Source organism: Numenius arquata, chromosome 1, assembly GCF_964106895.1.
Source record: "Numenius arquata chromosome 1, bNumArq3.hap1.1, whole genome shotgun sequence".
NCBI lineage: Eukaryota > Metazoa > Chordata > Aves > Charadriiformes > Scolopacidae > Numenius > Numenius arquata.
The window spans coordinates 111,633,117-111,648,924 of record NC_133576.1 but is presented as its reverse complement, the minus strand read 5'-3'; the positions used below and the strand labels follow the sequence as shown (position 1 = coordinate 111,648,924).

The window sequence follows — 15,808 nt, the reverse complement described above, 5'->3', positions numbered from 1 at the left end:
GTCCTGTCTTGGTTATCAATCCATCTTCAAGAGACAAGAGCAACTACAACATGACAGTCTTCCTCAACACACATAAATTGCGAAGCTGCCCTGACTTGCAGATCATAGGCTGGCTCAGGAAAGTCTCAATGTCAGCCCCTGCCAGCTGCCATCAGCACTGCTCCTCTCAGTCTGCAGAGATCCCTAGGTGCAGAGGGAGGTCAGCTAAAAAGGGTAGACACATCTCTTCCTCAAAATGACTGATAATGCGTTTTTCCCCCCCTTTATCCAAAAAGCTGACCAGATGTTTAACCTCACCTAAGGATATAGTTTCAGTTCTCTGATAATAATTTTTCTTTTGGGGAAGGGAGGAGAGGAGTGAATAGTAGATATAAGGGGGAGTAGAGGTCTCAGTCATTACCATGGGCTTCTCAACACGGGTGTAGGCCATAGTTTGATCAGCACCAGACGTCAAACTATTCACAGAAGTGCTCACCGAACAACTTAAGACTCCTACCAGTGAGTGCGCTAGCCAAATGCGGTGGTGAGCTACGAAATCTTGGGAAAGATTCCTATTGTCTAATTCCAGCTCCTTAATTTATTTGCTTATGTTAAAAAGGCAGTCACCACAGGTTCCCAACAGTGTCGTTAGAGAGAAACTCTAGTGGATGGAGAGAGAACCCTGGCAGCTTTGCTCACAACTTTACCACTTCAGTTAGTTGCTTAAATCTTGCGGCACGGTTATTTCCCTTCTTTTAGTTCAACACTTTGAAAAATGCTTCCTGTGGTACTTCTGGATTGCAGGCTGAACCCTAGTTTATAGCCTTTGTAAGGGATAGAAATTTTGCCATTTCTACCTATGTATAAAGGGGATCATGCATACTTTTATTTAATAAAGCGGTTAGCATGGATTCTATAGTGCGCTGAGTCTTTCAGTGCATATTTATACAATATCTGGCATCAACAATTCATCTGTTAGACCAAAACGTAAGGAAAATACATTAATAGGGTGTTCTCAGTCCTTCCATTTTCAGATCCTATACTTATAATAGGCTACATAACTGAAAGTTTACACAAGTCTATAAATAAGCTCCTGTAAATTCTAAAGGAACACACCCAGGCAATCATTGTATTTCAGGTTTTCTCCAGAAACCTTTCCCAAGATCTCTGATTCTACAAAGCAAACAGATCTCTTCTTCCACAGAGAAAAGCAAATTAATATCTACACTTCTAAAAACACAGCAAATTAGAATGCCAATATAATACAGCAGGTGGAAAATATCCATGGTTATATATTCCCACTGTAGATCTGAGCAATCAAAAAACAGGTATCATGATGAGTGATTTCACATTCTTTATCTATTGTTTTTAACTATTTTCCTCTGTCAAGAACAAGTAACAGTTACTATATTGTGACATTAAAATGTATCTGAAGACTCCGAAGACTTTAGTTACAAACATACATAAATATGAGCAATGAATTTCAAAACAAACACATACAACTTAAACCTATAGAAAAAAACCCCAAGCTTATGAAAGGAAAGAAAAACAGCATGAAATGTGTTTTTCAAACAAAATGTGTTAACCCTAACAGGGGCTTACTGCAAGTTAGTGTTGCAGTATCTCATATTCCAATTATTACATTACTCATATAATAACAAATTCTTGACAAAATGAACAATCTGACTAGAAGAAAGAAACTGTGGGATGGTGGTATCATTATATTGCCTGCCTGTGCTGGTCTTTCCAATGTATTGAATTCAAAGTGCCTCATCATCCATCAACAAGAAAAGAGACAGCACCACTTGGCCCAGGGAAAGAAGAAAATTAGATTTGAAAATGAAGTGACTCGAAAAGCTTGGTAAGTATAACTGAATCACTTCTTCTAACTCTGACTATTTATTTTATAGCATAAGATGAATGCTATGAAGCCTAAATTTGGATTAAGAAAAAGACCAGGCTCAACACCCAACACTGTAAGCTCCCCAAAACTAATGCACTTAAAAACAGAACTTAAATTACACCTCTTTTTTTGTGCTGCCAATATTCCTGATGAATAAACAGTTCAACCAATTAAAATTATAAAAGAAATCCTAAATGTTTGCACAGCATTAACTATCTGGCATCACCAGCAGTATCTTTGGCACATAAGACTCATACTATCATTATTTCAGCTTGCAAAATATGAATCTTTTGGTGGTGAAGGGAATCAACCAGAACATTAGGAGGCTCATGTCACAATTCCAAAACTTGCCTGTGCTTGGATTGCGCAGTTTTGTAAATAAAGGTTCGCTGTCAGGTGTCTTAGGGGGGTCAGTAGCAGCCTCTGTAGGGGGAGAGGAAAAAGTTATGAACTTGTAAACTGAGAAGTATTTCACTTTCTGCCATGCTTCTCCAAGACATTCAGAATTAATCGGATTGACAGTTCCTGAAAACTCATGTATTTTCTGCATAAAAGTTATATGCCTCAGCCCAAATTCATCCTACCTGATCAAGGCATCTAAATTATGATTCCAGACTTCCTGGCACTCTCTATCTGCCACGGGAAAGATATGCACCTGGGGATGATTTAGATTTTGAAAACCACTTCCCCCTAGAGAGCCTCAGGCAAGAGAGCTCCGAAGTTTGACATCTCAGTTAAGTGAAATGAACTGAAATGTTGCCCTGATTAGTCACAAAGACAATGAGAATGCTTTGGTAAGTTAGGCCAAGTACAGTATGGACATTAAAAAGTTAAAAGTGCAAAAGGTAAAATATTTGTGGGAAGAAACAGTGGTCCTCTATAGCTTTCAGGAAGTCCGATTATGCAAGAATATGGGGCAGGAATTCTCTGAGTGATTGTTACTGCTGTGAAAAATATCCCTACTTGTTTATCTGTTATGTATAATCTTGAAAAATAAAGAGTGCATTTAATTCCCCTCACAGGAAAAAGAAGCTGAGCGAATACAGCACCTCTGGCTTAAGCCTCTGACAGTTGTTCTCTCTTCTGTGTCTTTAGCAAAAAAAAGACAAAAAGCAGAGCCACAAAAGTACAATTTCTCTGTGAAATTAAAAAAAAAAAAATTAGAAAAGAAACAGCTCCCACAAGGATGCTGATTCAAGTCTGAAAAAATATCTATAAGGATCCCCAGTTAGTTATATTCCATCCAAGTTTTCTTTGTAGGGAAAGTCTAACTTGTATTTATAAAAACAACTTCCCACATCTGAGTGAAGAGCAACATGACAGCATCATCTTTCTTAGCTTGCACACTGCCAGTTCTGTCCCAATTCCTTTCACATAGGCGTTCATCAGAGCAAGGAAAATTACTAAAGCATTTCACATACATAACCAGTATCCAGACCCCAGAGAACGGACTGACAGGGATCAGGCTGACGTTTGCGTTATGCTGCTGCTGAGGAAAGCAGAGAGGAGCAGCAGAGGCAGGCTGCCCTGCTATTCACAAGGGAGACTGCTGGAAGGAACAGAAGTGCCACATTGTCCCTGCCCTTTCAGTAGCATCCAGGAGGTTTGTGGAGAAGGAGACAACACAGTTGCTTTCTATGGAAAGCAGGGAAGTAGGAACTCAGTGGCAAAAAAAAGCCCCAAGTGACCCTCATTCGCATCCACTCCTGGTTATTCAGTTGTGTCACCAACAGAAATTGCCCAGTTAAAGACATAAGCAGGGTTTAAAAAGCAAGTGTGTTTTATGATAAAGTGCTGGAGGACAATAGTTCTCAGAGCGGTTTGGAGAATTTAGTCATTTTCTTCCCCTGAATTTTTAGCTGAGTCTTCAGGTGCCTTGAAAAAGTGCTTTGAAAAAGTCTCAATGTAAGTTGAGGATTTTTAATGGAAAAAGTCCGTATTTGCTAACCACGCTTGCTTCATATGCTGATACATAAACACACACGGTTGTCAAGCTACATTTGCCCTGGCAAAGGAGAGCTTCAAATTTCTAGAGCTGTGTATATTTCAGTTCTTGACCACAGTTTAACATTAGTGTATTTTTTGTTATTTTTTAAAACACTACAGTGATTAATGACGGTGAAAGAAACACACTGCATGTGTTTACTTTGATGTGTTTCACATGAACATTTTAAAATATACACACTAAATGTGAGTTTCAAAATTTAAAACAAAAAGCAAAACAAAAAAAAATCCCAAAGGAACTTTTAGCGCTCACTTGCTCTGCTCTCTTCATGCATAGATTTATGAACACTGGGAAAGAGTCCAGCTGAGCGCTAAGTTGCATCTTGTGTAACGTGAACAATTAAGTAGACAATCCTTCCTAATGTAGCTGTTTTTAATGAAGTTCACATCTTTATTTAGTTCATACGCACTTTTCCTAACCTTCCAGTAACACACTGAATTTATCCATCCCTGCTAAGCCTGGGAGACACCTGCAAGTAGGGAGTGCTCAGTGTGACAAACCCAAGGGATACAGTGTCCCATCTCTTCCTCCTCAATCTTCTGCCTTCCCAACCCAGATAATTGCCCTCCATCACTAATGCCTGCCCCATGCTATCCCAGGTTCAGCATCCCCTGCTCTGCCCCTTTGTATAAGCTGCCTTGGCTCAGCCAGTAGCTGTTCCCCATGCGAAGAGCAGCACAGCTCTGCCCATCTAGTCCTCTGGTCCTCCCCAAGTGCCATGGGGTTCATCACTGCACAGAGGACAGAAGTGATCACACCCTAATGAACAGGCTGGAGTTGCAGCCTTCAGTCCCAGTATCTCGTGCTGCTGGGATCCCAGTATACATCACTCCACACAGTTGCCACAGAAGATGGTGTACCAGAAGGGACACACACACACACACGTGCACGCACAAGAAGAAGGGAAGGAGAGGGCAAAGGCAAAAGTGGTTTCTTCTGAGTTTCTTCTACCTTCAGTTTCCTTAAAATGCCCTACTCCAAGGGCATCTGAAGTATATTTTTGCTACAGATTAGCTCTACTAGATGTCAAGTTGGAAGATAAAAAAAGGCAATTGGGAGAATGCCTGCTTGGAAAACTGGATGCAATATTAACGTGGCCTTAAGGGTAAAGAAGGCCCTATTTATCTGAATTTAAACACTTCATGGCTAGAAAAATGCTAAGCAAGGGATTTTAGAAGTTAGGTGTCCAAATCTAACTTGTATGTGTTCTAGCCTGTAGCCAGGAAAGGTAACTGGATTTCTTTAATGTCATTACATTTATCAGTCCTTGTATATGGGAAAGGATCTCTTATAGCTAAATAAAGACTTCTTAAAAAGCAGTACTGCAGCAATTTTCTAGAAAAACTAGGAGTTAAAATAGGGTTTTTTTTGTTGTTAAGATTCACATCCGGGTAAGAAATACTCTTACAGAAAATAAACAGACAAAAGGGACTACAGGCAGAGCTTTTTTGTTAAATCCTAAAGGAAAACATCAGATGGTTGCCACTACACTTACTACAACAGTTTCCATAGCTCAGCCCTGAGAAACTTGTTCATCTACAAGAATAACAAATAAGAGAGGTAAGACCTTTTTGACTGAATATTGTACTCTCTACCAACTGTCTCACAGCTGTAAGCTGCAGGTAGCACAGAGTCAGTAGAGGTCAGCTCACTAACAGATGTGTCAGTACATCATGCTATTCTCCCAGGACAACATTCACTACAAGGATACAAAAAAAACGATACAAGGATACAGAGGGGCGCAATTAATCCTTTCCCAAGGAAGCATCTCAATTAGCAAGCCACTCTTTAAATTGCTAGGGCAGACAGATGACAGGCACTCCCAGGAGGCAGCTGAACCCACCTAAAGCCTAAACCCACCTGTATCATCCCCTGCAAGTATATGTCTCTGTCTCCATTGAGCTTACAGACCCCTCCAGCAACGCAGAGTGAATCCGAATGCAGTACCGCTACAGCTATACTAGAGGAGGGAGTTCTGAGGCAAACACAATGCAGGACAATTAAATGCCAACACTGGGCTGATAAGTATGTCTGCTTTGCTTAAGCTATAGTCTAATGTTCATTCGCTATTAATCAAATCACACAAAGTCCATCTAAAAATGTGGGTGATATATCCATCAGCTGTACTGGAGTCTATAGACGGAACCTCAGAATCCTGACACTGAGTGAAAGAGACTATAAAAGCTTAAATGAAGCTTTCCATTACAGAAAAAGAGAAAAGCCTATCATATTTCATGGAGGTCAGACATATAACCAGGCAAATTCTATAAAATATATAAACAGAACAAAGTGAAAATGAACCAGCTGTCAAAGGATTTCTGGCAATAATTTCTTCCACAATGGATAGATATGAGGTACTAATGAATCTGGCCATTAAAAAAAGAAAAGTGTACACTGGTACAGCAACATGAATAAATTGGAAAAGAACATAAAACTCCCACTAAGATCTATGAAACTGTTTTGGATGATGCAAGGTCTATTCACGTTTTTTTTTTATAAAAAAAATTGCTTATAGAATACTATATATAACAGACTAATATCAAGTTATATGGAATTCCCATGCAAAAAGCTGCCAGCCAAGCAAGCAAAAAGGCTGTAAATATCTGTCAATTGCGTAAGAGGAAAAAACCCTCTGAGAGCACAAATTTCCCTACCACCATCACCCTGCAAAAAACAGGATTATTTAAAAGTCTGGAAATATAAAGTTAAGATTTCATTTAAAAACAGATATTAAACCATACGTCACCTACACAAGTCTTTTCCATTCCCTTCTTAACTTCTAACCACGCACGAAAGGTGTGTCAGATGGAGACATTATGATGGAGCCCATTAAATGGACATTTTATGGAAGACTTTAAACTATGTAGCCTAAGGGTACAGATATGTCAGATCTAATCATCATTTTATTTATGTTCTTTTTAGAATCAGTCAACCCTGAAGTAAATGGTTTTAATTCAGTGCCTGTGTTCTGTCCTGCAGCATACTCTGAAAAAAAGCCCACTGAATATTAATTAATAATTTCAGTACTTTGTATCACCCAAACTTTTGACAATTTTTGTAAGCTACAAGGTAATTAACTATTAGCATAGCGAATGAATTCAGGTAGGCACAGACTGAGGATACAGTTTCATGGATGGATTCAAGTGACCAAAGATGAGAGGCCATTGAAAAGCCCAGTCCTGAGATCCCCACCTCTGCTCCCTCCCTATTGCGCATCTCTGCTGCTTTCTTTCCATCAAAACTAGGAAACTGGTGGCCACACAACAAGTCAGCTCAGTTCACTGATCCAGCTGAGAAATAACTAGTCACAAAAAAGTAGTATTAATTTTCACCCAGATCAGTAAGCTATTCTCTCTTGCCATGTGGTTACACAATCACTGGAACAAAGGCACAGAACCCATGGCAAGAGCAGATGACACAGAATATAACCGACTCTCTGTGTGACACTGAGGTCTTTGACCAGTGTAAGCTAATTAGAAAACTAGATCTCATGTGACTTTACAGAGGTGGGAAACCAAGAGATGTGCCACAAGATTACAATATTTCTCCCCTGGCTCACAATACTCTTGGGGGTGTACTAAATGGCACGCAGATCTATTTACCTCTCCAAACAGCCTCTTTTGCAGGTGCTAACATATAAGGTAATGTCTTTGCACTTGCACACACTTAATTTTTGGAAGTATCTTCTCAGTTGTTACTCAGTTATGTTAACTTGATGTTATTTCACCATCTTATCCTCTCCTTGACTACAGACAGTACTAACCTCAGTGACGGAACTTTTGCCATGCCTGTTGTAAAAGATAGAATGGTTATCAGTTTGGTAACCACAGCATTTATTATTTGGTCCCCCTAGGAAATAACGTTTAATGTGACATAATTTACACCCCTTAAAGTCTTTCTGGCTCCCACTTCACCTGAAAATCCTACAATAAAACACAATGATATCTAAAAAGGGCACTGTTTTCCATCTTGAGCAAAACTTCACCGGGAAGTGCTACTAGACGGTTTGAGTGGTCTTTTGCTCTAATACACAGCTATGCAATACAGCTAAATATTAAGACTTCTGCCTGACAGCATCTTTTGGCTTCCCCTTATGCTGGCACAGTTCACTTCTTTGGCCAAGAAAAACATGTTCATGGACTCACTGGCAGCAATGGACAGTACTAATTCATCCGTTACTGAAATCTAGATACTAGGCAGACCATGCAGGGGCTTGAGCTGAATGAAGGAGAGGTCAATCTTGAGAAGTTCAAGGACAGGTTATCACTTGAAAGGATAAAAACTTCAGACTTCCCTTCTCAATATTTATAGGGTCAACACTGGTGCAGCCGTATTACTGGCTGAATCAGCCCTATTCCCATGTGCAGAGAGGCCTAAATTGGCATAAGTTGGTCTCTTCCAAGCCAGATGGCAGAAAGCAGGAGATGGTGTTACACATTAAAACATCTCTTTTCAGTTATTTTATTTGCTATGCTTCCTTCTGGCTCCTTAGCTTGCCAGTTATATCTGCTTTATACACAGCTGAGCTCAGTATGTCTTTTAAGGGATGACATGTAAGAAATGGTGCAAATTACCTGCAGGCAAAAGGCTTTGTTCAGGAGATGCAAATGCCAATTTAGGCGAGGGTTAAGTAAAATATGCTCACAGAGTGCTAACTTCTAAAATAAGCATATTCACTTTCACCTTATTAAAAAGGTATATAAATATGTTCACATACTTTACATAATCCTTCTCATGTCAGCTGTTAAAAAACATACATATTTGTTTATTGTAAATATTGTTCTGGAAGTATTAACGTTCAAGTATCCTGCTCAATTTTGACATTCATTACAACTTCTGAATCAAACTCCCTAACAGCCCAGCACTGCGGTTTTGTAGCAGACAAATTGAACTGAATGGAAAAAAAAAATAAAAATACTAAACCTGCCTACTTCAAATTTTAAAGCAAACCACTTTTATGCATTAAGTATTCCACAGCTTCTTTTGCTATGACATCTTCTCTCAATATGACCCAAAATTTTGAAGTCAAACGCTTCCTCTGTTGTTTCACGGAGACAAAGGTTTCTTAGTCTCATTTGAAAGAACGAAGGATTAATTTAATGTCTGCTGATGCCCTATGGTTTGGCATCACAGTCCATTTATTTCTGCCTCCATCTGACTTTTGGCATACGTAAGATTTGTTCAAACAACTTGCCAAGTCTAATGTGAAACTGCTCCTTTTATTTTAAAATAAGTAATTCCTAAAAATAATAGGATTGTTAAATTTCCCTCCCCCCTTTCAATCCTTCCAGTGCTATTCATATGGCAGTTCCCATAAAACAATAAAAAGGCTAATCAATTTACTGTTTAAGAAAACAGCAGACTGAAAAAATGTAGTCAGCTAAACTTGTCTAGTTCGGAAAAATGAAGGTTGAAAATAACGTTCAGCTTGCAGCTAACCCCTACTTCTTTTCCTAATACAGACAAGCACGAAACAAATTAATTACAGCAGTCTTAACTTTAGGTGTAGAGTGCAACACCAGACTTAGAAAACTGCCTTCAATTCCTGACCTCTTTGCTAAAACCAGTGAAGGATATAAATAGTTCCAGTTCTGACATAACACCTTATCCCTGAGAAAGTGTACTGAAAAGAGACTGCCCTTCACACCCATCCTGTTAAGAAGCAAGTGTGATGTTGGTTGCTATTGGTAAGACCAGTTTGAAGCCATTACGTAAGAATGTTTATTTGTTATACAGAGCCCAGTACAGATCTATGTCATGCACAGCGACTTTACTGCAGTATTTGAGGGTTTTCCAGAGCCCTGCCTTTAGAACCCTACAATTAGGTGGGGTCTCAGTATTGTTTCTCTGTCTAGAAAATAATTCTAGTTCTTATGATTTTCAGAGAAAACATTAAAAATGGTAGCTCCATGGGCCCAACTCACAAAGCAAGTAGAAATTTCCTACATGCACATAAAAAAATCTCAGGTAGTAGGATTTTTTAAAAATGTACATGAATACTCAGTAAACACAGACAAATCTCCTCTACTAAAGCACATCTTCAGCAACTTTCTAGCTGTTAGGTAGCCAGGTTTTAATCCTCAGGAGCTACTTCTTTTCCCTTGTACCTGTTCAGTAGCTACAACAATACAACAGGAAGCCTGTATAGGAAGCTCTACATTCTCAAGTGGGGCTCTGATACATGGGTAATGTAACATCCCCGATTATCCAACTACTAAAAGAAATGCAGAAAAGAACAATCTGGAAACTCGGCCACCCACCAATGAAGTCCATGTGGGTCCTTCAGGACTTATTACCACTTTGGTGTCTCTGTACCATGATTCCTCCAGAACTCCAGATTCGGGAGGTCTTCTTAACCATCGACGTCAACTGCCCTGCGCAAAGCCAGTTCAGATCCGGATTTCCAGCCAAGCTAATAAAATCCCCTGGAACGTGGAGCACAGCACAGAAACACCCAAGTGGGTCTGCACAGAGCCAGCTTGGGTCCATCAGGACTTATTAGCTCAGACACTGTCTGAAAGCAGCTGCACTGCAAAGCTGGTCCTGGAAATAGCAGAGATGTGTTAACATGGCACAGCACGTGAACTAATAAACTTAGTGCTGAGCTGAGTCTGCTCTAGGCCAAATCTGGTGCCTGTACAGCACAGCATAGTTAATCTGCAACTGGAGAAAGTGCCCAAAGACTTAACTCTATTTCGAGTCCAGCAAGCACAGCTCTACCCCTACCCATGTACGCAAGTTTTCTGCTCTCAACACCTCCCTCCAGATGACCAATCCCTCCATCTACCCTTGTCCTGTTTGTTCATCGTTTTCTCTCTTGATTCTGCACATCCATTTCCCAAGCTTCCTCTAAATGTCTGTGATAAGACTCCACAATGTACATGAGCGGCTTCCAGCCTTTCAGGAGTGATTAACGTGGTTACCACCCTCTCGTCACCCTACCTTCTCCACCAGACCAACACTTCAGAACTCCTCTCCCCCTGACTTCTGGCTTCTCCCTTTGTTGGTGTTTCAATCCCTAGCATAGGAACAATTATGCTTATAAAAACAAAAGAAAAAGATTACTGTACTGGCATATCAAATCAGCCTCTGTGGAAAAAATAACTATCAGCAGAAACATTAACACAAGAGCTTTCACCAGGACAAGGGCAGGCTGCCATTTCTAAAAGTAAAATTTGCTTCCTCACCTAGAAGTTGCTTACCAGCCAGCCCAGACACGACTGTCGGAGTCTCTCCTCTTCCCTTGTGTGATTCTCCCATGCCAAACAGCCTGAGTGTCTTGGTGTGGCAAAGGGCTGGTGAGAGCAAAAACTTGTCATCGGGCTGCTGCTAAGAACAATGAATGAGGAAAGAATGCCACAGCAAAGAATGAGGGTAGCAAAGACTGGCTGAAATGAAGCACAGGGTGACTGACCTGCTGACTCACCCACCTCTATAATCCATATAAAATACCTGTTGAGCTGTATGGTTTATATCTTTGTCCTATGATCAGTAGGCATGAGATGGACACTAATGATCTGTACCGGAAATATAATGGTAGAGTTAACCAATTGCAACAGAAAGTGACACAGCCTGGCCCTGTAGAACAGTTCAAGAGGGCTGGGATAACACACATCATTGGTAAAACACCCACTCCAACTGCATTACTCCTCTAGCCATAATCATGACTTCCCACAAAGAACATGGGCAGGTCTACCTGACAGAGGAGAGATTTCTTGTTTCTGAGCTGTTTCCAGAGCACTGAAATCAATATAAAAATTAAGATGTCAGAAACAAAATTGAAATTTATCTCATCAGTCATCAAACATACTCTGAATAGCAAAGCAGCACTATGTAATACAACTTTGTATATAAATGTGTACTGAAACAAGGAAATTAGTAGTAATTTTATATTTAATAATATATTTAATAATTTTAATACTAAAGCAGACAAGCATACTCTGCTCACTTTCTATTGCAATTAGAAAATTAAATCTGACTGCTTTTTAGCTGTGTTCTAGGTATCAACCCGATGTTGTCAGCTGCTGAAGCCCAAATAAGAAATAATCTCACCTTTCTCTTACATGTGCTTTTTACACAGTGAAGTGTTTCTACATATCACATAAGCAGCAAAGCCATGGTCAGAGACTTGTTCAAAATCAGATTCTCAGAATGACATAATAACTAAGGAATCAGACGAACACATGCATCATCATTCAAAACTCCAGCCATATCATTGCCTTGTTTTAGGAAGCTACTGTTGAACCTGTGACAGATCAAATGATTGAAAAACACTAGGAAAGTTGACACCTAGGAAAGCAAGTTTTGGTTTTCATTGTTTTACTTCTATAATTCTGACAGACCTCATTCTTTTTTAGACTAAGATATCTAGCCTCTTTGCAGAACTACTCACTATCTCCCATACATACAGGAACTCTTAAGATGTCACAATCAAAGAAAGATGAATGGCATCTAAGTGGAGATACTATTAGGTTGTGTAGGATGGTATACCTTATTAACCTTACAGTTTCCTTACAAACTGTTCCAAGAGGCAGACTATCCAGGTAAGTAGTTCAAACTAACTTAAGCACTTGGAACCAGGACCTCAGAAAATGCCTTTATTACAAGAAAAGTTTTGGAGCTTCTTGCATAGCATTATAACATACCTTGCTCCTTCCCCCCACTATGCACAGGATAATGGCCAGATACAAGAAGATAAATAGGCTATTTACACCTAGAAGGTGTTGGTAGACTTATTAACAAACTGTGTTAAACTCACATCCAGAACCAGATCCTGCAATTATTTACACAGACACTTTTACACATGTACATAGCATAATGCCATGTGGGTATTATGAAGATATGGATTGCCACATGAATAAAATTTAACATAGTCAAAGAAAAACCACTTTTAGTTATAAATCCAACTGCATCCATCTTCATTTCTAAAAGTAGTCAGGTTTTCCTGCTACAAATTCTGCTAAATGGCCAATGAAGAACTTTTGAGATCCTTTCAACAAAGCAGTTAAGAAATGCAAAACTTTGAAAAGTGATAGGCCTTAACTTTAAAGATCTCTTTTCTGAAAAAATTGTTAAAAACAAATTAAAATCCTTAAATCTATTTCATTACAGCAGTCCTATTCATATGATTGGCAAGACTCATCAGCCATGAGTTCTGAAATTATCAGCCACAGACTTCTTTTAAAATCACTATGTGCTTTGGGGTTCTACTAAGTCCTAATAAACTTTCTCACAGGTCTGTAGTACTATATAAATTTTGTCAGAGCTGTGCTGGCATAATTGGTAATACAAACTGTCTGGCTTCATGAAAGTTACAAGCTCTGGCTCCAATCCTGCAAACACTTACTGAAGAATTTAACTTACTGCACAGAACTGACTACTCATGCATAAGTTAAGCATATTTGTAAATATTTGCACTGTATGGACATCTGTTGGCATAGCGAGTCATCTGATGCAAGATTTAGCTTTAAATCCTAGTCTGCAGAGAGTCAATATTAAAAAAAAAGGAACTCCTCACTTATAAATTCCTTTCTTAGGCATCAAGCATGTCAGATACCAAAGGGTGGTATTCAAAAGTTAAAACCAGAGGAACAGAGGAATCAGTGAAATCATAACAATTGGTTCTGTTATTAATGTAACTAAAGAAGCCTGGTTTCTTATGGATGCACGTCTCAAGACTGAGCTCCTGACTTGCTTTCAGCCTTTGCTGAACTAAGCTCTTGCTATACCTTTCCTTCTGTGGTGCCATTTATAGCATTTCTCACATCATCGCAAACATTTTCACAAAGCTCATAAAATTACTTCAAAGAGCTCCTCCTTTTTATCAGGTTTGGCTGAAATTAACACTGAAAAGTTTTGGGTGGGGTAAGAAATAGGCACAGTGTGATGCTGACCCACAGCTAATTGTGTAAGTTTCATTTCCTTAGGAAATCAAATGAAAAAAAAACCACTTGTAAAATGCCTTCTTCCTCTTAGCGTCTTGGAGTTTGAGCACATCCTGTTCCACTCATACTCTTTAACACAAAAACCTTTTGTGATCTGTGAATTTAAAACCTGATACTAGGCAGAAATAAATGTAAAGGGAGAAAAGCATCTTCCCATTTATTCAGTACTGAGTGAGAGAAACTAAGCCTACACAGTGTTTAAGGCCTTGTGTACACCGGATCTGCAGAGCTGCCATGTGGAGATCTGCACCATTAGCCTATAGAGAGGAAGTGCCGGAGTAGATCTCACTCTGGCTTAGGCCTTATGGTTTCCAAGGAGCTTGTTTTAAAGCTGAGGCTTAGGGCACAAAGTGGTTTGCTTCAAAAAATGCCAGGAAAGGACTAAGGGGATGAAGGCAAGGTGGACTCCCAGCAGCAGGAAGATGACGGCAAGGCTCCATCAAGGACCTCGGTGACAAGACCTATCTTCTACAGCTCCTCTGTCTGCAAACCCGGGGCGAGCTGACCTTTGGAAAACCCTAATGACACACAAAAATAAAACGCATAGTTGCAGTGAGGGAATGAGGGTCCCTAGAGAAGTGAAGAGAGGGTACTCTGTAGGCCCTTCTGTAAAGGCTGTGTCTCAAACCACCCTTAACCACACCAGGGCTGGGGTTGGCTGCACAGAGCGGCCCAGAGACCTGCCCCAAGCCCTCGGAGAAATGCACCCGCCTCCTGCCACAACGGCGGCCCAGCCCCGCCGCGATGCGGGCAAGCGCCGCCAGGGCCACTCAGCGGGGCGCGGTGGGGACCGAGAGACCGGCGCTGCGGCGGGGCCTGTCCCACCTCGGAGCCCCGCTGGGTTACCTGGCGCAATGAGCACCCACTGGCCCGGGTGCGCGTCCGCGGGACGCTGCCTGGCGCCGTGCATACTCCGTACGCCCCGTCGGCCGCCACCCGCGCTCCCACCGCCGCTCCCGCCGCCGCCGCAACATGGCGGCCGGGGCGGGGCCGCGCGCGGCGGGAGGGGAGAGGCGGGAAGAGGCGCCGCGCGCTACCGCCCGCCCGGCGGCCGTGGGCTCCCGCAGCCCCGCGCGTGGCGGCAGGACGGCGCCACCCCGCGGGCGAGAGTGGGGGGGGCCGAGCGGCAGCAGAGCACGGAGATGCCTGGAGCTGCGTTGCCGCTTCCCTTCTGCCCCCCCTTCCCTCGTGGAGGGAATGGTACAAGCCACTGTACAGCAAAGCCCCTCCTCACCGCGCGCCCCGCCAGTGGCCGCCGGGCTCTGGGGCGGGAAGAGGCTGAGCGGGCGAGAGGCCCCGCCCCGCCCGCGTCCCAGGAGCAGGCAGGCGCTGGCGGCCGGTCCCAAGCGGTGTTCCCCAGGGGTCAGTGTTGGGGCCGATTCTCTTTAATATCTTTATCAACGGCCTGGTTGATGTGATCGAGTCTCCCCACAGTAAGTTTGCAGACGACACCAAGTTGGGCCATCTGCTGGACGGTCGGAAGGCTCCACAGAGAGATCTGGACAGGTTGGATCGATGGGCTGAGGCCAATGGGATGACGTTCAATAAGGGCAAGTGCCATGTCCTGCACTTGGGTCACAACAACCCCAGGCAGCGCTACAGGCTTGGGGCAGAGTGCCTGGAGAGGTGCCTGGAAGAAAAGGACCTGGGGGTGTTGGTCGACTGTCAGCTGAACATGAGCCAGCAGTATGTCCAGGTGGCCAAGAAGGCCAACAGTATCTTGGCCTGTATCAGGAACAGTGTGGTGAGTAGGAACTCGAGAGGTGATCGTGCCTCCGTACTCGGCACTGGTGAGGCCCCCCCTCGAGTACTGTGTCCAGTTTTGGGCCCCCTACCACAGGAAAGACATTGAGGTGCTGGAGCAGGTTCAGAGAAGGGCAACAAAGCTGGTGAGGAGTCTGGAGAATAAGTCTTACGAGGAGAGGCTGAGGGAGCTGGGGTTGTTCAGCCTGGAGAAAAGGAGGCTGAGGGGAGACC

The 15,808-nt window shown here is 42.0% G+C and overlaps 1 protein-coding gene across 2 annotated transcripts in view; it reads right to left on the bottom strand.

The window, feature by feature from the left end:
• Positions 1 to 14,797, bottom strand: part of RNASEH2B (ribonuclease H2 subunit B) — a 45,042-nt gene extending 30,245 nt beyond the window's left edge. For both annotated transcript variants that reach the window (XM_074146080.1, XM_074146088.1), the window contains exons 1-2: positions 14,678 to 14,797; positions 2,234 to 2,305 (exon numbers count right to left, since the gene is read on the bottom strand). In XM_074146080.1, the coding sequence (XP_074002181.1) occupies positions 2,234 to 2,305; positions 14,678 to 14,741 (136 nt within the window). In that variant the 5' untranslated portion in view covers positions 14,742 to 14,797. The remainder of the gene's footprint in view (positions 1 to 2,233; positions 2,306 to 14,677) is intronic.
• Positions 14,798 to 15,808: the final 1,011 nt, after the last annotated feature.